This window comes from Erinaceus europaeus, chromosome 15 (assembly GCF_950295315.1).
Source record: "Erinaceus europaeus chromosome 15, mEriEur2.1, whole genome shotgun sequence".
NCBI lineage: Eukaryota > Metazoa > Chordata > Mammalia > Eulipotyphla > Erinaceidae > Erinaceus > Erinaceus europaeus.
The window spans coordinates 15,253,378-15,274,336 of record NC_080176.1 but is presented as its reverse complement, the minus strand read 5'-3'; the positions used below and the strand labels follow the sequence as shown (position 1 = coordinate 15,274,336).

The 20,959-nt window shown below is 48.6% G+C and overlaps 1 protein-coding gene across 1 annotated transcript in view; it reads right to left on the bottom strand.

Annotated features, from left to right (window-relative positions):
- The window catches only part of MYH11 (myosin heavy chain 11), a 109,378-nt gene that overhangs the window by 42,844 nt on the left and 45,575 nt on the right, over window positions 1-20,959 (bottom strand). The window contains exons 5-8 of the mRNA XM_060174106.1: window positions 11,420-11,522; window positions 7,993-8,085; window positions 6,371-6,434; window positions 4,556-4,654 (exon numbers count right to left, since the gene is read on the bottom strand). Coding sequence (XP_060030089.1) covers window positions 4,556-4,654; window positions 6,371-6,434; window positions 7,993-8,085; window positions 11,420-11,522 — 359 coding nt within the window. The remainder of the gene's footprint in view (window positions 1-4,555; window positions 4,655-6,370; window positions 6,435-7,992; window positions 8,086-11,419; window positions 11,523-20,959) is intronic.

Below are 20,959 nucleotides of genomic sequence, written 5' to 3'. Positions count from 1 at the left end.
ATTCTGCAATAATAATACCATTTTATTCCATATGCTACAAGGGACAAGCAACAAGATGAAATAATAACAATCTCTCTCTTGTGGAAAAGATTTGCAATATCTACAACAGTACCACTTCATTACATATGCTACAAAAGCCAAATTCAAGAAGAAATAATGGGGGCCAGGTGGTGGTACACCCAGTAAAGCATATATGTTAACATGTACAAGAACCTGGGTTGAAGCCCCTGCTCCCCACCTACAGGGGAAAGCTTCAAATGCAGTGAAGCAGTGTTGCAGGTGTCTCTCTCTCCCTCTCTAACTCTCCATTCATTCAATTTCTCTGCCCTAATTTTAAAAAGAGAGAGAAAAGAAATGGCAGTTGGGGAGTTGAGCGGCAGCGCAGCAGGTTAAGTGTAGATGGCGCAAAGCACAAGGACCTGAAGGATCCCCGTTCGATCCCCCGTTTGAGCCCCCAGCTCTCCATCTGCAGGGGAGTCACTTCACAGACAGTGAAGCAGGTCTGCAGGTGTCTATCTTTCTCTCTCCCACTCTGTCTTCCCCTCCTCTCTTGATTTCTCTTTGTCCTATCCAACAACAATGACATCAATAACAACAACAATAACAACTACAACAATAAAATAACAAGGGCAACAAAAAGGAATAAATAAATAAATAAATAAATATTTTTTAAAAAGAGAGAACAGAAATGGCAGTTGGGAGCAGGCACTAAGCCCCAGCAATAACCCCAGTGGCAATAAAAATATTTTTTAAAGAAAAAGGAAATAATGACAATGTCTCCCTCTTGTGGCAAAGTTGTGTAATGCACACAATGATGCAATTTCATTTTATATGTACCTAACAGCCAAGACTAGAGGAAATAATGGGAAGTGAGGCAGTGATGCATAGTTGAGCACACGTTTACGTGCACAAGGACCCAGGCTCAAGCACCTACTCCCCATTTGCAGGGGGAAATTTCACAAGCAGTAAAGCAAGTCTGCAGGTGTCTCTTTCCCTAAGAGCCCCATCCTTCTCAATTTCTCTGTCCTATTTAATAAAATGGCAATGTCTCCCTCTTGTGGTGAAGCTGTAAAATGCACACAAGTATACTAATTTGATGTGATTACCAACCCTCAAAAGAATAACAATGTCTCCCTCTTCTGGTGATGTTGTGAAATGCACACAATGCAATTTCATTTCATATTCACTTAACAGCCAAGCCTCAAGAGAAACTAATGAGAGATCAAAGCAGTGGTGCAACCAGTTGAGCACACATGCTTATATGCACATGGACCTGGGTTCAAGCCCCTGCTCTCCACCTGTAAGTGGGAAGCTTCACAAACAGTGAAGCAGATCTGCAGGTGTTTCTTTCCCTAACAACCCTTCCTCTCTCATTTTTTTTCTGTCCTATATAACAAGAGAGAAAAAAAGGAAAAGAAATGGCAGTTGGGAGCCATGGATTAGTAGTGCAGGCACCAAGCCGCAGCAATAAGCCTGGTAACAATTAAAAACACAGAGGGGCAAAGGGTAGTACAGCAGGTTAAGTGCACATGGCATGAAGTGCAAGGACCATTATAAGGATCCCGGTTCAAGCCCCTGGCTCCCCACCTGCAGGGGTCACTTCACAGGCAGTGAAGCTGGTCTGCAGGTGTCTGTCTTTCTCTCCCCGTTTCCCCATCTCTCTCGATTTCTCTTTGTCGAACAACAGCAGCAGCAATGACAGCAATAATAATAACAAGGGTAACAATAAGGGCAACAAAATGGGGAAAATGGTCTCCAGGAGCAGTGGATTTGTAGTGCAGGCATCAAGCCCCAGCAATAACCCTGTAGGCAAAAAATAAATAGTTGGAAATAAGGACAATGTCTCCCTCTTGTGACAAGTTGTGTAATGCACACAAAGCAATTTCATTCCATCCATATGCACCTAATGGCCAAGTCTCAAGAGGAAAGTAGAACAACGTCTCCCTCTTGTGGCTAAGTTATGTAATGCACACAAGGCAACTTCATTCCATCCATATGCACCCAATGGCCAAGTCTCAAGAGGAAAGTAGAACAATGTCTCCCTCTTGTGGCGAAGCTGTATAATGCACACAAGGCAACTTCATTCCATCCATATGCACCCAATGGCCAAGTCTCAAGAGGAAAGTAGAACAACGTCTCCCTCTTGTGGTGAAGCTGTATAATGCACACAAGGCAACTTCATTCCATCCATATGCACCCAATGGCCAAGTCTCAAGAGGAAAGTAAAACAACGTCTCCCTCTTGTGGCGAAGCTGTATAATGCACCCAATGGCCAAGTCTCAAGAGGAAAGTAAAATGTCTCCCTCTTGTGGCGAAGCTGTATAATGCACACAAGGCAACTTCATTCCATCCATATGCACCCAGTGGCCAAGTCTCAAGAGAAAGTAAAATAATGTCTCCCTCTTGTGGCTAAGTTGTGTAATGCACACAAGGCAACTTCATTCCACCCATATGCTCCTATGGGCCAAGTCTCAAGAGAAAAGTGGAACAATGTCTCCCTCTTGTGGCTAAGTTGCATAATGCATATAATACCACTTGATTCCATATGTGCCTAAAGGCCTTAAGAGGAAATAATAGAGGACTCTGGTGGTATATCTGATAGAGTACACATATTAACATGCACAGAAACTCGGGTTCAACCACCTACTCCCCATCTGCAGAGAAGAAGCTTCACAAGCAGTGAGGCAGGCTTTCACTTGTCTTTCTCCCTATCTCCTCTTCCTCTCTCAATTTATCACTGTCCTATCAAATAAGAATGTGAATGAAAAAAAAAAGCTTCCAGGAACAGAACATTTGTAATGCTGGTCCCAAAGCCCCAGTGATAATCCTGGTGGCAATTTAAAAAAAAAAAAAAAGTAAATAATGACATTGTCTCCCTCTTGTGGCCAAGTAGTATAATGCATACAATATTGCAACAAAGGCCAAGCCTCAAAAAATATCAATGTCTCCCTTTTGTGGCAAAGCTGTTAAATGCACACAAGTATATTACTTTGATGTGTCTAAGGGCCAAGTCTCAAGAAAATATCAATGTCTTCCTCTTGTGGCAAAGCTGTGTTATACATAGAATGATGCAACTTCATATCATAAGGCCAAGCCTTCAGATAAAAAAAAAAAGTAGGGGGCCGTGCACTGGTGCACTTGGTTAAGGTAGATTCATAGGGCTGGCACTGAGCCCCAGTGATAACCACAGTGGCAAAAAAAAACCCAACTATTCACTCTTTCTCAATCACTCCCTCTGTCCCTCCCTCCCCCTCTCATAGCAAAGCTTTGCAAGAAACACAAAAACGTACTTCATTCCATATGCTACAAAGATCAAGCCTCAAGATGAAATCATGACAGTGATTTCTTCTTGTGGTGAAGTGTTGCAATACACCTCATCCCTGTAAAAGGACCAGTTTATGTATCCTTTTGGTAATTTCCTTAGTCTGGACATCAAAACTGAAGGTTCTCATACAATTTTTTAATTAATCATTTTACTAGAATGTAGACAATACTATGTATCTATAATATATGTGCTGCTATCTTCCGGACTTGTTCTTTCTTTTTGCCTATAGGGTTATCACTGGATGGGCCTGTACAATGACTTCCCCACTGCTGGTGCCTTTTTTCTTTACTGATAGAGAAATAGAGAGGGAGAGGGAGAGAGAGAGAGGGAGGAAGAGAAAGAGAGAGGGAGGGTGAGAGAGAGAGAGAGAGAGAGAGACCTGCAGTACTACCCACTGTTTGTGAGGTCTGAGCCTGGATCCTTGTGTAGCAGTGTGTACACTATTCTAGGCACCACTGCCTGGCCCCTGCATTGCCTTTTAGAAGTGAACAGATTACTTCCTGTAATTTATATTATGTCAGAATATAAAACTTCCTCCTGGGATCTGTGTGAGTATATTGCATATACAAGTTATTGCATTTGTATGGAAAAAAATTCCCCTACAATAGAGACCAGTAATCTGTGGCACCATGTCCATTTCTGTAAATATGGTCTTTTAGCTATTTTTGTGGGCTTATGCATTGCTTACATTTTTTTCCCACAACACAACAACAATGTTGAGTGCTATGGAGACAGTGTGAGCTGGAGACTAAAAAAAAAAAAAGCACAACCTGATTCTTTACAGGATAGGTTTGCTGGGCTCCTGCCCTACAAAGAGGCCACTTCAGAGTAAGTTTCCAAACACATCTGATGAGGAGTCACAGTTCTACTGCCTTTCCAGTTGTCATGAAATTGGAATGCCACTCACATATTCACACACATTCTAAACTGGCCATTACAGCTAGCCTTCTCCCTTCCTGGATGCAGATTCTGTCTCAGCCTCTTCTGGTCTAGCTGGGCCTGACCTGCTGTGGCAGCCAGGACTCCATGGCTCTTGTGTCAGTGAACAGAAATGGCAACTGAAGCACAGCCCCTCCCTAGAAGGAGGGGAGGAGTTACATGTCTGCTGCCCAGCCACTCAGTTCACTCCCTGGGAGGACCGCAGGCTCGGGTCTACTAGCCAACTAGCCCTGGGTCTTAGTGGAAGGGAGGGCTCAAGGCTCGCCACACATGTGCGTGCTGGTCACTCACTCTTCATCTTCTCCTTGGCGCCAGCGATCAAGTAGTAGAAGATGTGGAAGGTTCTCTCATCTCTGGCCTGGCGGATAGCCCGGGACTTTTCTAATAGATCTGGTTTAGGAGGAGTTAAGAAATCAGGGCGTCCACAGGCTCCCACCCCACCAAGTCCACCTGCCCAGGAGTAGCCACCTGCTACTTGAGGACATCCCAGCTGGACTGAGCAGTGTGGTCACCCAGCTGGGTCAGGATTAAGTGAGATGCTCTGTGCTGAAGGCCCAGGCTGGAGTCCAGCACACAGTGTAAATGGTGAGAAAAGAGCAATCCCATAGACCTTTGTCACCTGCCATGCCAGAGGAGTTTCAGGTCAGTGCAGATTCAGACCAGCCAGGCTGTGACACCCTCAGGAGGGGCTCCAGGCGCAAACACATCCCTGCTCCCTTCTGGGATTAGAGATGACAGACAGCCTCTCACAGGCCCAGGATGGGGTGTTGTATTAATTTCTGGTTTTGGAGTTTCTGTACTTGAGAATTATGGGTGAGAACTTGGTGATCTCACCATAAGAGGCTTTGAGTGGAGAAAACAGCCCCTCTGCTGCCTGGGGCCAGTGGACCTGGGGGCCCAGAGAAGGAATGGCCAGCTCCTGACTGTCACCCTTAGGGTTTTGTTGAATCTTATCCTTAAAGAACAGCAGGGCCAGGAGATGGCAGAACACATACACACAGGTCGACTGTGTGAAGCTCTGGTCCAATTCCCTGCACCACAAGTGAGCCCCAGGGGTGGTGGAGCCATACTGTGGTGTGTCTCACTCCATTTCAAAAATAAAGAAAGTAGCGTGTGTCTATATAGGAACTGGGCAGTGACATGCCTGTAGAGCACAGTACCATGCAAAACGACCCTGGTTCAAGCCCCGCTCTTTCTCTGCTTCTCTCTCTCCCTCACTCTCTCCATTTGTACATCCCCTTTCTTTCTCTCTCTCTTCTCTCTCTCTCTCTCTCTCTCTCTCTCCATATATATACTTTTTTTTTTCAATGAGAGAGAAAGGCCAGAGCACTGCTCAGTTCTGGTTGATGGTGGTGCTGGGGATTGATCCCGGGACCTCAGAGCCTCAGGTATGAAAGTCTTTTGCAGAACCATTAAGCTGTCTCCCAAGCTTCCCCCCTTCCCTCTCAATTTCTCCATTAAGGAATAAAATTGGCCACTGAAAGTGGTGGATTTATTTTGCAGGTACCAAGTCCCAGCACTGACCCTGTTGGTAATAAAATTAAACTAAATCAAAATAAAAGTTGGGCCAGGGAGGCTGCTCAGCACATGACACATTCTGGGCTGAAGGACAGACACAAGAGAGCACCAGGATCTGCTGTGCGCCTCTCTAGCTGAGCATGTGCTCTTGTTTACACAGCAGGCCGTCATCAGTCTTCTAGGGGGAAAAGCCAGAGTGGCTCAGAGGACTACTGGATGTGGCTCCCGAGTCCATAACATTGACTCAGTTCCCTCTGGGCAGGGAAATAGCACCACAGACGTTCATGCCTGATGCTGTGAGGTCCCAGGTTCAGTTCCTAGCACCACCTTAAGCCAGAGCTGAGCAGTGCTCTGGTAGAGGAAGTAGGAAAGGGAGGTGGGGCCAGGGAGGCCCAAAAAGATTGACTACTGGTCTAAGGCCCTTCAGCACAGAAAGAACCCAGACTCAAAGGCAGGCTGTGTGGGGCTCACACCTGGGGCTCCTGCTGTGTGGCCCCCACATGCAGATTAGCTGCTGAGAGTTGAGGAGGGGGCCTGGCACCTGCAACTCAGGGAAGGGGGGGCATGCCCAGACTCAGCAAAGGATACACGTGTCAATGTTGGCACCCACGATGTAGCCGGTGACGTCAAAGTTGATGCGGATGAATTTGCCCTGTGATGGGAGACACAGCTCACGCTCTGACCTGCCAGCTCCTCAGCCCCCTCAGCAAGTAGGAGGGCTAGAGACTCAGGGTTTCATGGTGGAGGGGGCCCTGGGGTCTCACAACAGAGGAGTCCACAGGCCCTGTCACAGAGCAAGTCCACTCTATCTTAAAGGCTCCTTAATCCTGGGCCTTCTAATGAAGGGAAACTGAGGCAGAGTGGGGCTCCCTATGTGACAGAGTCCCTATGAGAAAGGAGGGATGTGTTGTCACAGCTGGTGGCCACAGAGCCCCCTGCCTGCCTTGAGAGGTGCCTGTCAATTCACCCAGGTTCCAGCAGGGCGTCCTTAAACACCCTCTGGGGAAGGGACTGAAGCCAGCTCACTGGGTAAGACAACCTGCGTTGTTCTGCACGCAGTGCAGGTTTGAGCCCTGACACCACACGGGCGGCGCTATGGCAACACAGGAGGCTTGCTTGGACGCTGTGCTCTCTCTCTGGCACTGTCTCTCCAGGAGGGGGTGTGTGAGTGTACAGCGTGTCTCTCTAGAGTCTGGTGTTCTTTGGTCTGATGCCTCCCTAAGAGCAGGTCATCCCCTCTGCAAAGCCCCGCACACTGCCTGCCTGGCCCAGCCTGCAGCGGGAGGTGGGAGCCACAGGGACTCTGACTGTTCGCTCGTCCTCTGTGGACTGACTGAGCATAGACGTGTTGAGACGCAGGGCTTCACGTCGAGTGGCTCTGCCTGGTCCTCCCTTGGCCTTGCAGCTGTGGCTCAGATTCGCTGGGACCCTTTAGGTACAGGAGGTGATAGTATGCGTGACTGAGTTCAAGGGCGGGGCCCCCAACTAGACCATGGCTTCCTGGGGGCAGGAGCCTGGCTCACTGTGCAGTGCACAGCAGGTGCTTCATGAGAATGTTGAGGACGGACGGTGCACCTCAGGTTGTTGTGGGGATGTGTGCACATAGCTGGTGTTTCACAGGCACCAAGGGGTATGTGTGCCTGACAGTAGTAGGTGCTCACTCTGTGTTTTTCTAAGTATCAGGTACTGGGTACTCAGTAAATACTGAATTGGTTATGAGAGTCTTATGCCTGAGTGTGTGGTATGCCCTGGGTGCTCAGTGAATAATGGAGGAAGGGTGAATGAATGAAGGATTAATGAGGGAAGGAAGGAATGAGGGAATGAGAGAATGAGGGAAGGAAGGAATGACAGAAAGAAGAAATGAGGGAATGCAAGAAAAAGGGAATGAGAAAATGAGGAAAGGAAGGAATGAGGGGAGGAAGGAATGGGGGAGGAAGAAGTGAGGGAAGGAAAGAAGGAGTAAGGGAGGGAGTAAAGGAGTGAGTGGCAAGCCTACAGGGTCAGCCCAGAATACAGGTGCAGAGCAAAAGGCACATACAACCTGCCCCTCCCAATCTCATCTGTCTGACCCCCTACACACACACATATACACAGTCTGCATCCCTGGGTGGAGACTGTGTATGTGTGTGTGTGTGGGGGGGTCAGACAGATGAGGAGGGAAGGGGCACCTGTGACCTCCCCCAGGAAGCCCGCCTGGTTTGGCTACTCACAAATCTCGAGGAGTTGTCGTTCTTGACTGTTTTGGCGTTGCCAAAAGCCTCCAGGATCGGGTTGGCCTGCAGCAGCTGCTTTTCCAGCTCGCCCTAAAATTCATTCACACCTCATTAGTGAAGCAAACAGCCCCGGCCCCCACAGAGCCTGATTGGATGGACGGACAGACACTGTCACCAGACTTGGCCCTCAGCCCACGGGCTGTGTCCCACGCTGTGTCACATCTGGCTGAGCCCTCTCACAGCCAGCACATCCGAGTGCCAGGCTGGAAAGTCAGTTCTTCCAGGACCAGGCCGCTCAGGACTGGGGTGTCACTGTGTCCCCATGCGTGGTGCCGTGTGGGCTTGTGCAGTGCGCAACCTGCCCAGCTGTCCACGGCGGTCCTGCTGCTGCTTGCATTTAATAGCAGCCTTCTTGAAGCTAAGCCACCACCAAGGGCGGTGATCTGGCCTTTCCTGCAGCTAGTTTTCTGACACGGCTGATGGCAGGCAAGCAGGGAATGTGCCAAACCCTCCGTGGATACTGTTCAACTGACTGCGGAACAAAGCTTCCAAGCAGCGCGCCTGAGCTCCATTCGCTGGGTTAAGCGCAGCTGAGACCACACAGCCCACCGGCCCCTGCCGGGGGCTGCACGGACACGCTCATGTGATGGATCAGGGCAGGGCTGACAGGGAAGCATGCCAGGAAAGCTGTCTCATGCCCACCCCAACCCCGGACTGCAGCCTGGAGCTCCTCCTCCTCCTCCAGGCAGGCCTCTCTGAGCAGGTTTGGCCCTGGGAGTTTCCTCCTTTTACTCCGCTCACCTCACTTTCTTTCCCAAAAAGGGGGGTGGGAGGCAGGATGGGGCTGAAAGGCAGTTAGGGGAGGGAAGAGAGAGGAAAAGACTATTTTTCTAAAAGGGGTGCCATGGGGAGCTGTTCCCAGAGGGAGTGCAGGGTTTCTGTGGTTCTGCACACGCTCTCCTCCCAAAGAAAGGGGAGGCATCCCCGTGGACTCCCTGCCCAGAGCGGAGATCCCCATAGTGGGGAGGTGGGGTTCACAGTGAAAGTGAAGTCCTCCCCCAGACAACTTCCTGTCTGAGAGGCCCCAGACTCTGGCTCTGGCCCACACTGCTCCGTGGATGGATGCTGAGACTGGGGCCCGCAGACGTCAAGTGCCTCAGCCAGGGCCACACAGGAGTAGGTCCCAGACAAGAATCCTTGCAGCTGGGGGATAGCTCAGCTGGTAGAGCAAAGGAATTCCATGCCTAATCCTGGCTCCATCCCTGGCCCTGGCCTCTCTCTCTCTCTCTCTCTCTCTCTCTCTCTCGCTCATGTGAAACTATCACATATAAAATAAGTATTAATAAATAAAAATATCACTAAGTTGGACTGAGTGGGGCCTCCAGAGGCTCCTCCAGGCTGGGTTCCCCCCCCTCCAAGCTCTGCATTAGAGGAGAGGCCACAGAAACCAAGTTCTAAGCAGGGCCCACAGTGTGGCATTGCCAGGGCCTGACCTCGCCACCAAAGCCAGTGCAGAGCCAGCCCCGGACGGCCCTGCTGAGGAGCAACTGGCATGCAGACAGACAGACAGACAGGCACTGCACACGCATGCAGGGACACACCTGTGCCAGGGACAGGGTTGGGGGGCTGCTCAGGGCAGAGGGGGAGCATGCCACAGCCATGCTGGGTTGGCCTGAGGACTGACAGGCCTAGATCACTCAGCCAGTGGGGACAGATACACTGGCAGGGTCCCTGTGAGCCAGCGTGTGTGTGTGTGTGTGTGTGTGTGTGTGTGTGTGTGTGTGTGTGTGTTTGTGTGTGTGTGTGTGTGTGTGTGGTGAATGTGTGTGGTGTGTGTGTGTGTGTCTGTGATGGGGGTGTCGACTCCACCCCTGAGGATCCCAAGGAAGTTTCCAAGGGTGGCAAGGTACCCCATGCCCTATGCTGGGGCGCCTACAGGTCCACATGGAGGAGGAGTTTGTGGGTCCAGGTGGTGACACTCAGGTGGGGGGGCTCTGGCCCATCCCCCCATCAGGTTGGGGGCCAGGGGTGCAGAGGAGCATGCAGTTCTGAGCACACTCGGTGCCTCCCGCACACACCAGAACAACACTCTCGGTTACTCACGTAGGCAAAGGACGGGCCTTGCTGCGGTTGAACAACACAGTATGAGACAAACGTCAGAGTCACTGCTGTCACATGGAGGCGGGGTGAAGTGTCTTGGGTGCCATCCCCGCCCTGGCCGCCTGCACCCACCACAACTCCCATGGCTACGCCTTTATCTTTATTTTTTTTAATTTAATTGACAAATTTATTTATTTGGGGCAGAGACAGAAATTGAGAAGGGCAGAAGAGTTACCTGCAGCACCGTTTCACTGCTCGTGATGAAGCCTCCCCCCTGCAGGTGGGGGACTGGGGCTTGAACCCAGGCCCTTACACTTGGTAACATGTGCGCTCTACCCAGTGTGCCACCACACAGCCCCCTCAGAGGTCCCTTTTTCTGCTTCTGCTTCCTACCTTCTGGGTCACTCCCCAGCTTGGTTCTGAGGTTCAGTTATGTGAGGGGTGCTTACTTTGTTGGGACAGGGATGGCCTCCCTGAAACCCCAGTGAAGGAGACACTGTCTGAAAGGAGCTTATATATGTGTGCTCGTGAAAGACTAATCCTGGCCGTCACTGTGTGTCCTCTCTCTGGGCAGGATGGCCACAGAGCTGCCCTGTCCTCCTGCCCCCACGAGCTGGCCTAGGTTCCAGAAGTCAGAGGCAGGAGGGCAGGACCTGGTGACGGTCATGCTGTCATTGGGCTCTGCTCTGCTATCTCCTCATCTCTGCTCACCCCCCAACTTCAGACAGAGGTACTGGCTGGTCCTCTGAGAAGCAGCGCCATGACCCGTCCCTCCCTGCAGGACAGGTGAGAAGAACTAAGACACAGAAGTGAGAGAAGGACGCACTCGGGCTCTGTGGCTGCTAGAAGTCTGCCCTTCTTCTCCTTCCAGGTTCTCAAGCAAGCTGCGTCTGGTTCCCTCTTTCCCTCACACCTAGAAGCCCAATGGCTCAGCACTGCAAAAAACCCCCGCTTCCCTCAAAAGTGCTAGGACCTGCCCAGCCCTGGGCCCCCTCCAGAGCACATGGGGAAGCTCAGAGGTCTGGACTCTAGGGAGTTTGCAAGATTCATCACAGGTCCTGGAGCAAGCCTGGCAGTGCCATCAGACAGTATGGTCCCCAGGGTAGAGGCCAGGATACCACCCTGGGTCCCACTCAAGAGTTGCCCCTTTCTCACGTCAACAGCACGGCTGCCGAGAGGCTCTGGAATGAAGCATCTTTCCTCAGCGGGGAGAGGGCTCCCCCATCTCAAAACAGCCTCCCTCACCCAGATCCAGCAGCCCCCAGATGATCATCAGGGTGAGCTCCAGTTAGGCCACCGCCACCAGAACCTTCCCTCCACTCACCGTGATGCTGGTGTCCTTCTTGCCCTTGTGTGAGGTGGCCACCACGGCCAGATACTGGATGACTTTCTTGGTGTTTTCAGTCTTCCCAGCTCCAGACTCACCTCTGAAAGTCAGACAGGATGACAATCACTCTCAGGGACGAATCCTGCAAAGGGCCTGTCCACCTGCACTGGTTCATTTTATTTACTTTTTTTTCTGGTTGTTGTAGTCACTGAGGCTTCACTGTGTGGGCTGACTTTTCAAATAGAAACACACAGAGACAAAAAGAGGGCAAGACACTATAACACCCAAGTGCAGTGGATGCCAGGCTCAAACCGGGGTCCTGGGCATGACAAGGCCACACGCTCCCAGAAGGGTTATCTTGCCCTCAGCAACATTCAGCTTTGGTGTGAGGTGGCACTGGGGTGAAAATGCAGCCTGGGTAAGGCACATGTCCTACCTGGTAAGCTACCTCTGCAGCCCCAAAATCGTCTGTTGTCTAAAGTATAAAAACATTGTGGAGGCCGTTTGGGACTCACAGCAAAACTGAAAAGACAATTCAAAGAGTTGCCACAACCCACATGGCCCCAGGCATGCCAACCCCACACAGACTGTGCACTCATCACAGTCAATGAAACCATGCTGACCGCCCCCCAAGGGCTGTGGTGCTCATTAGGATGCACATTCTGTGGGTTTGGACAAACGTGTGATGCCATGCATCCAATGCTCTGATTCTCACACCTGACTGTCCCTGCAAATCATCTACGTTTAAGACATCACAAGCCTTGTGAGTGAGGGAAAAAGCAGACAAGAGGGACAAAAAGGCCTCTCAGAGTACCGAGACCCAAGTCAGGAGCTTTAGATGCTTGCTCCCTCTGACAGAACAAAGGGTGGAAGCTGCTTCTTTCAGGCCCTGGAGAGCCCCACCCTGCTGCCAGGGTCTGGCTCATGACTTCAGTCAAGTGTCAAAGGGCAAACGTGGTGGGAGTCACTCATGCAAAGGTGTGAATGACTGAGAGCTTCAGACTAGCAGAGACCAGAGAAAGCTGAGGATCAGAGTGATAGCTTGCCAGGTCTGGTGCTCCACTGTCATGTATGAGACCCAGGTTCAAGCCCTGACGCCACGTGAAAGGTGCGATGGCGGTGGAAAAGCTTTGGTTCTATGGTCTCTCTCCCTCTTTCTCTCTATCTGAATGAAAAAGTGGCCTAGAGCAGTGGAATCACACATGCCCCAGTTCCATCAAAAAATAAAAAATGTATCTCCTCAGGACTAGAAGTTAAGCTCAACTGGCAGAGGCCTTGGGTTTGAGCCCCAGCATCACATGGGATCACTATGGGCAGTACCAGGGGGATGCCCCATGAATGGTGGAGCAGTGCTGTGATGTCTCTCCTCTCTCTTGACTTCTCCCCCTCTTTGAAAAGTAAAGAACAGGCAACTCAGCAGTGCTGTGCATATGTAGATCCTACCCTAGAATATGAGGAGGCAACTGTGTTACTAAGAGGATCTGCTCAAGCCAGCTGCCTGTGGGGGCCCCTAGAGGTTACTTGGCATTGGAACTGTCAGTCCAAGGATCCAGACCCCCAGGCTCTCCACACCAAGTGGAAGGGAAAGTCTGTGGAGGCATCCCTCTCCTCCCTTCTTTCCTTTCCCCTGGTTCCTCTCCCCTACCCCCAATTTTTGGCTTCCTTTCTTTGATTCTGAGCTCATTGAACATTCTGAAACTCAAGAGATGATTTGTTTTACGTCTGGAAAAGAATCCATGTACCCAAAGGTCAGCTCAAGGTTCTTGGCTGAACCCAAGACAATAGGGCTGGTGCAGCTCTGCTCTCCATCCTGATTAGGATTGAAGAAGGCCATCTGCTCTGGCTGGGGCCTTTAGAACCCTGCTCAGGAAAGAAAGGAAGGAAGAAAGGAAAGGAAAGGGAAGGGCAAGAGAAGAAGTAAGAAAAAGAGGAAAGGAAAGAGGGGAGAGGGAGAGAGGTAGGAGAGGAAAGGGAAGGGAAGGGCAAGAGAAGTAGTCAGAAAAAGAAGGAAGGAAAGAGGGGAGAGGGAGAGAGGTAAGAGAGGGAAGGGAAGGAAAGGGAAGGGAAGGGAAGGGAAGGGAAGGGAAGGGAAGGGAAGGGGAGGGGAGGGAAGGGAATGGAGTTAAGTACATAGATAGCAAGGAAAGAAGGGAAGGAGGAAGAAAACTGGGGACTGTGGAGGCTGTATCTCCATTTTCTTAAGGTGGAAAGACTGAATTTACTTGGTGGGAAGTGGAGGCCTCTCTTGTTTCACATGTGTTACCCCACCAATTCCAAGAGCAGGACAAATCACTACCAAGCTAGGGTAGGAAACAACAAAGCTGATTGCCCAAGACCAGTGAGATAAGCCAAAGTCAGAATCTTAAAAATCTTTTTAAAAAGAAAAAGAGCTCTTTGACAGGCCAGAGTTCAGGCTCCAGATGAAGTCCCTGAGTATCCCTACTGCCCAGCTGGAGAAACTGAGGCTCTCCTAGGTCCCAGGTGTTCCTGCCATCATACAGGGACTAGAGAAGAAGTGAGACTTCTCGATGCCAGACGCCAGATTCCCTTTTATTTGAGTGAGAAGTGGAGAGGAGAAGGAGAGCAGGAGAGACAGTGTTGTGCTGATGCCATCCCATCAGAGCTCCCCCACAGAATCTGTGATTGTCACTTGTATTTTATTTTTAACATGGTGCCTGGAAATGAACCTAGGATCTCACACATGTGCAATGCCACTGAGTGGTGTTTCTGGCCCAATTTTCTCTTTGTTTCTTAGAGATTGGAGAGAGGAGATGGGCAGAGATAGGAGAGAGGACAGACACCACAGGACAGCTCCATTACCCACGAAATGCTGTCCATGGTACCCCCATGAGTGCTACGGCTCAAACCCAGGACCTCACATACAGTGGAGCATGCACTTGACTTAGTGAGCTCTCTCTCCACACCTTTCATTTGTCCAAACAGGCTCTTTGAATGTATGGCAAAGGATCCATAAATCCATAAAAAAAAGTTTTCAGTCTTTTACATGATAAGAAGAACTACCTCCACCAGGCTGAACACTTGACCAAAAGCAGCCCACAATAAAGGGGCCAGGTTCTCATTAAAGCAAGAGGAAAGGAAGAAACTGAATGTGTAGGTGGTCCAGAGCCCATTTAGCCCCAAGAGGGGAACAGAAAGTCCCCCTCCTTTCCACTACCAGCACCCCTCCTTTCCCACAGCCACTTCCCCCTCTTCCACTTCTGCTGTCAGCCTCAGCCTCTTCACTTTTACAACAGAGACACAGATCTCACTGTGAAGGGATCTGGTCTGCCCTGGAGGGAGGGGCAGTAGGACATATGCCCTGAGAATCTGCCTCTCCCTATGTGGGCTGCTTGGCTGAACCATTTCCAAGTTTTATCAATAAAAATAAATTGTCCCGGGAGGTTCTGCCAAAGAAAACACCCCAAGCTCCATGCTCATGGCATCTGAAGATGGATGTGCTTGGGAACTGTTTCAGGGAAATGAATGTCCTGACTCTCTGACCCGTGAACTCTGGAGGCAAGGATGCTGTCTGGCCTGGACACCTGAAACTTCTGCCCTGGTTCTTCAGGAACTAGGTACCGAGCAACATCCCCACAGAGGAGGCCTGGCTTAATGACCATATTTGGCTTCCTGGCCTTGTCCCCCACCCTCATTGCCAAAGCTGTTTAATCAGTGACCCCCCCCAAGGGTGCTTAACCCCCAGCCTGGAGCAGGACTGGCTTTAAATGGTGTGAGATCAGTATGACCCTACAGGGGCCATACCCAAGAATTTATTTCTTTGAGGTTGCCATCTTAAAATTCACAGTAATTCTGAAGAGGAATCTTTGCATTTTTCATTTTGTACAGTCATACAAGCTAGTCTCAGTATTTCTACATCCATGTCAACTCTGGTCTGCTCTTGGGAGCAAAGCTAAATTGGCTCTCAAGCTCAGAAATGTTCAGTCCTCGGTCCTGGTGTGACTTCAATGCTTGTCATGGGCAAGAGCCTGTCAATTTGTGCTGTTCAACTTCTACAAACCTCGCAAAGCCCACTTCAGCAGAACTGCTGTTCTGAACATTGACTTGAGCTATCCCACTAGATTTGAAGTCAGAGGAAAGGGGCCACAAGCCCAGGAATATTGGAAGCTTCTGAAGCTCAAAAAGGTTAGGGAGCCTAGATAGCAGTGAGCTATACCCACATAACTTTTATCATTTTATCATTGGTTCTTTACTTACTAATGAGAGAGAACTAAAGCATCACTCCAGCACATGCAGTGCCTAGAATCAAACTCTGGACCGTATATGTGAAAGTTTTATGTTTTACCACAGAACCGCCTCCCTAGCTTCTATAATTGATTTTTTTTTCATTTTTCCCCCTTTTGTTGCCCTTGTGGTTGTAGCTTTATTGTGGTTACTATTGTTACTGTTGATGTTGTCATTGTTGGATAGAACAGAAAGAAATGGAGAGAGGAGGGGAAGACAGAGAGGGGAATAGAAAGATAGACACCTGCAGATTCCTCTGCAGGTGGGGAGCCGGGGGCTCAAACCAGGATCCTTCCACCAGTCCTTGCGCTTTGTGCCACATGCACTACTGCCTGACCCCGTTATTGTTTGTTTGTTTTTTTAGAGAATTTATTTAATTACTCATGAGAAATATAAGAGGAGAGAGAGAAAGAACCAGACATCACTCTGGTACATGTGCTGCTGGGGATGGAACTCAATATCTCATGGTTGAGAATCCAGTGCTTTGTCCACTGCACCACCTCCTGGACCACGTATTATTGGTTCTTGCTTGTTCATTGTTAAGTATATTGTTGTCTTCCTATATGAAAGACAAAAATCCACTCCATGTAGAGGTAGTATGGTCACATATAGCATTTCCCTTTACATCAACACTTGGGTTTGTGTTAGGATGATGGTGGAGAAGCTGGAGGCCCCAGTAATTATTCCCCATTCTGTATATCCTGGAGTTTTCCCTAGAATGAATAATTTTTTGTTGTCTTGGTTTTTATACATATCAATCCAAAACTTATTACACCAAGTACCTAAATCTTCTCTCAAAAACCAGCCACTGCCTCCATAGTACCCATCACTGGCTGAAATTTACCTATCTGGTTCCCTACAGGCCCCCGGCCTACCACCTGACTGGCCCCAGCTGGCGTAAAAGAAACATTTGCTGCCTAGGTCCCTCCTGACTTTGGGAGTTTGCTGTAAGGAACATTATTTTGAAGGGTGGGATGCTGGAAAAGCAGACAGCTGGCTCCAGTTTCTATACTGTGCCAAGCAGAGAGGCTGGGAGATAACTCACCAGCAGAACACATACTCTGCTGTCTGTTTAACCACAAGACCGCATGGGAACAGCACGGGCAGCACCATGGATAGGGAGGGTCTCTCCTCAGCCCCATCCCCAAACGGGAGGTTATATTTTATTGGAGGGAATTTACTGACTCCCTGACACTCCCCTGCAGAGTCCACCAGCTGAATTCTCTGTCCACCCCAAAGCAGGTAGCTGTGTGCTGCTCAAATCCAACCAGCCCTTCAGACCCACTACAGAGATGTGTGTGATGATGTCTCCATCCTTTCTAGCCCACTGGCAGGCACCAAGCTTCACAAACAGCCAAGACAGAGTAAAACACAAGTTCCCCCAGGTCCACCCCAGCTGAGTCAGGAGTCTCTGGCTGAAGCCAAGCCATGTCTCTATCAGCTGTACATAGTTATAATGTACACAACCTGGTGGCACAGGGAGTTGTGCAGTTGTTCAAGAATAACAGAATTACAAGTATGGGGGGTAGAGAGGTAGTGTAGCAGGTTAAGCGCACATGGCGCAAAGCACAAGGACCGCTGTAAGGATCCCAGTTGAAGCCCCTGGCTCCCCTCCTGCAGGGGGTCAATTCACAAGTGGTGAAGCAGATGTCTGTCTTTCTCTCCCCCCTCTGTCTTGCCCTCCTCTCTCCATTTCTCTCTGTCCTATCCAACAACAATGACATCAATAACAACAACAACAATAATAACCACAATGATAAAACTAGGGCAACAAAAGGGGGAAAAAAAGCCTCCAGGAGCAGTGGATTCGTGGTGCAGGCACCAAGCCCCAGCAATAACCCTGGAGGCAAAAAGAAAAAGAAAAAGAAGAATTACAAGTCTGAGGTCCTGAGTTCAATTCCCAGTATTACATGTGTCAGAGTGATGCTCTGGTGTTTGTTCTATCTGCCTATCTATATCTCCTTCTCTCTCATGAAATAAATAAGATAAATCTTTTGGGTAACAAACAAGCCAAAAAAAATAGATACAATGTGAATAGCAACACAACAGTTTTCACTTCTAGAGGTGATGCCATTGAAGGAAATAATAATAAAGCATAGGGGTGGGGAGGTAACTCAGCAAGTAAGAGCACACACCTTACTGTGTGTGAGGCTCTGGGTTTGAGCCCCTGCTCCACATGACAGCACTACAGACAGCGCCGAGGGAACTCTATGGATGGTGTAGTGCTGCACTGATGCCTTTCCTATCTCTTCCTCTCTCAAAGTATATAAAAAAATTAGGGCAGGGCAGCCATTGGTGTTATTACTTATGTGATTTAGTCCCTGGTTCCATGTTAAAAACAACAGCAGCAACAACTTATCATCCACAAGAGTGACCAGGCGATGGAGGTTAATACCCCCATGTAGGGCATGTTAATATCACATGAGTGTCACATGTCCTGCTATGTCATGTGGGATTCTGGGTGGGTCTTGGAGAAGAAACAGGACACTAGTGAAAAACCTTATGAAAGCTCAATGATGTCTAAGGCCTGGCCAGGAGTAATACTACACTGGCATCTCATGTGACAAGTAGCCCATTAGTTCTTTGTTTTTTTTTTTTTTTTTTTTGACAAGTAGCCCATTGTGATATTACATGTGAGTACCATAGGAAACTGAAATTCGGTCAGGTTCCTCTGCATTAGATTTGTAACTTTTAGTAACTCTAAAGTCCTTTCCAAATAAGTATCTTTGGGCTGAGGAGATAGCATAGTGGTTATGCAAAAGAGCCTCACACTTGAAACTCCCAGGTCCCAAGATCAGTTTCTAGCACCACCATATCTAGCGCTGAGTAGTACTCTGGTTTAAAGAAGGAGAAAGTGTGCACATTTTGGAATTTGGAATCATGGCTTTATTTAAAACTGCCTAGATGAAGGGGCTAAGCCATGGCACACCCAGTAGAGAGCACATTTTACCATGTGTAAGAACCTAGGTCAAGTCCCTACTCCCCACCTGCAGGGAGTGGCTTCACAAGCCCTGAAGCAGGTCTACAGGTATCTCTTTCTCGCTCCCTCCCTATCTCCCCTCCCCTCTCAATTTTTCTGTCCTACCAAATAAGAATAAAAGACAAGGAAAAAATGGCCACCAGGAGTGGATTTGTCATGCATGTACAAAACCCCTGCAATAACCCTGGTGGCAATTTAAAAAAAATGAAAATAATAACTGCCTGAATGCAGCCCAGGAGGTGGTGCAGTGGAGGAAGTACTGAACACTCAAGCATGAGGTCCCAAGTTCAATCCCCAGCATTGCATGTGCCAGAATGATGCTCTAGTCCCCACCTCCTCTCTCATAAATAAATATAAATATTTACAAAAAATAACTGTCTAGAGAGGCTGGGGAGATGGCTCAATGGTAAAGCTTAGGACTTATAAGCCTGAGGCCCCAAGTTCTAGCCCACTCACCACACATACTGGAACAGTTCTCTAGTTCTTTACCTTCTCTCCCTCCACTCTCTCTCTCTCTCTCTCTCTCTCTCTCTCTCTCTCTCATAAATAGATCATTATAAAAATCTGCCAATAAAAATCTTGGCAGGAATTATACCCAGGGTCATGGATGCTAAACTTTTGTGAACTTTTCTTAATGCACATTACTGGGTGTTTATCTTCATTACTCCTAGAGCAGAAAAAAGAGATTTCATCTTTGTTCACATGTATTTTTCATTATTTCCTTCACTTAAAATGTTTCTGTTCCTTTTGCCATTGAGAGATATTGGAAGAAAAGCAGAGGCTGAGAAAAATTCACTAATTTATCTAAAGCCATGGTCAGCAAGCTGTAGAGGGGCATCAGAAAAACATTGTAGGCAAGGGAAAAAGCATAAAGATTATGTTAAAACGACTTTCATGCCTGGGCTCCTGGGTTCCTGGTTCTATTCCCAGTGCCACCAGAAGTCAGAGCTGAGCAGTGCTCTGGTTTTGAAAAGAAAATATATATAGCAAATGGGCAGCTCTGCCTCAGGTCCTGTGGTCTTGCTGTTCCTCACTAGAAAGTCTTCTCCCGAATTCCCACAGCTCTCAGCTCATTTCCTGGAAGTGGTTGAGTTAGGAGAGCAGGCTGTAGACCTTTTCCTCTAAAAACAATGTGCCGAACACAGGAAATGTCAGCCATTCCTCACTCCTGAGTTCACAGTCCACAGGCAAGACCAAAGGATGCACATTAGATCCTCGACTGGGCTCAGGAAATGTAATTCCAGGCCCCCCTGTAGATAAAAGCTCACTGTGTGCCTCTGTGCAATTCTCATAATCTCTCTGACATCCAGGGTGGGCTTGCCAATAAAAGCAAGGTGATTGGACCCGAGAGGGGCCCTGTGCTCTGCCAGAACAATGTGACTAGCTGGGCAGCAGGAGCTCACCTGGCTGAGAATCCAGCCAGACCCTCAAGGCCAGAGGTGAGCACTGCCTCAGAGGGTTCGGTTCTCTACGCTATATACATATGTTGTACTTATATGTGGGTACATAAAATGTATATTTATTCGTGTAATTCTCACAACTTGATGAAATTAGTACCATTACTATCATGCCTATTCATTTAAACTCCACAACAACCCTGTGAATTAAATGCCACTGTTGGGGCTGGGGAAACAGCATACTGGTTCTGCAAAAGACTGTCATGCCAGAGGCTCTGAGATACCAGTTTCAGTCCCCAGCACCACCCTAACCCAGAGCTAAGCAGTGCTCTGGTAAAATATAAATAAATGCTGCCAGAGATAACTATTCATCTTCACAAGTCCGTAAGTTCAGTGTTCAGTACCATTACCATCAAGCTCACAAGATGCTGGGAACCAAGATAAGGTCTCATGTGTCTGCCCTACCACTGAACCACCTCCCTGGCCCGATTTTTATTTTTAGATATTTTTTTAAAAAACATTTATTTATTTATTTATTTATTTCCCTTTTGTTGCCCTTGTTGTTTTATTGTTGTAGTTAGATGTTTTTTTGAATCAGGGGAGACATTATCTTATTCTCTCCACCACAGGAAGTAATTTTCCCAAATAGTGAAGATTCTCTGAGTGATTCTGAACTGAGTTATTATCTTCAAACCATTTATCTTAAAAAAAAAAAATGATGTCTGCCACCCAATCCGTAAGCACAAGTGTGGCTCTCGTGACACCACTGAGCAACTGTTTATCACAAGCCCAGATGTCCTCACCCAGAGAGAGAACATCTATGGTAGAGCTGCGGAGCAGCTGGAGACAACTGCATGCAGAGTGCTTGGTTCAGGGACTGGCACCCAAGAGCTCAACAAAGGCTAGTTTAGAAGGCAG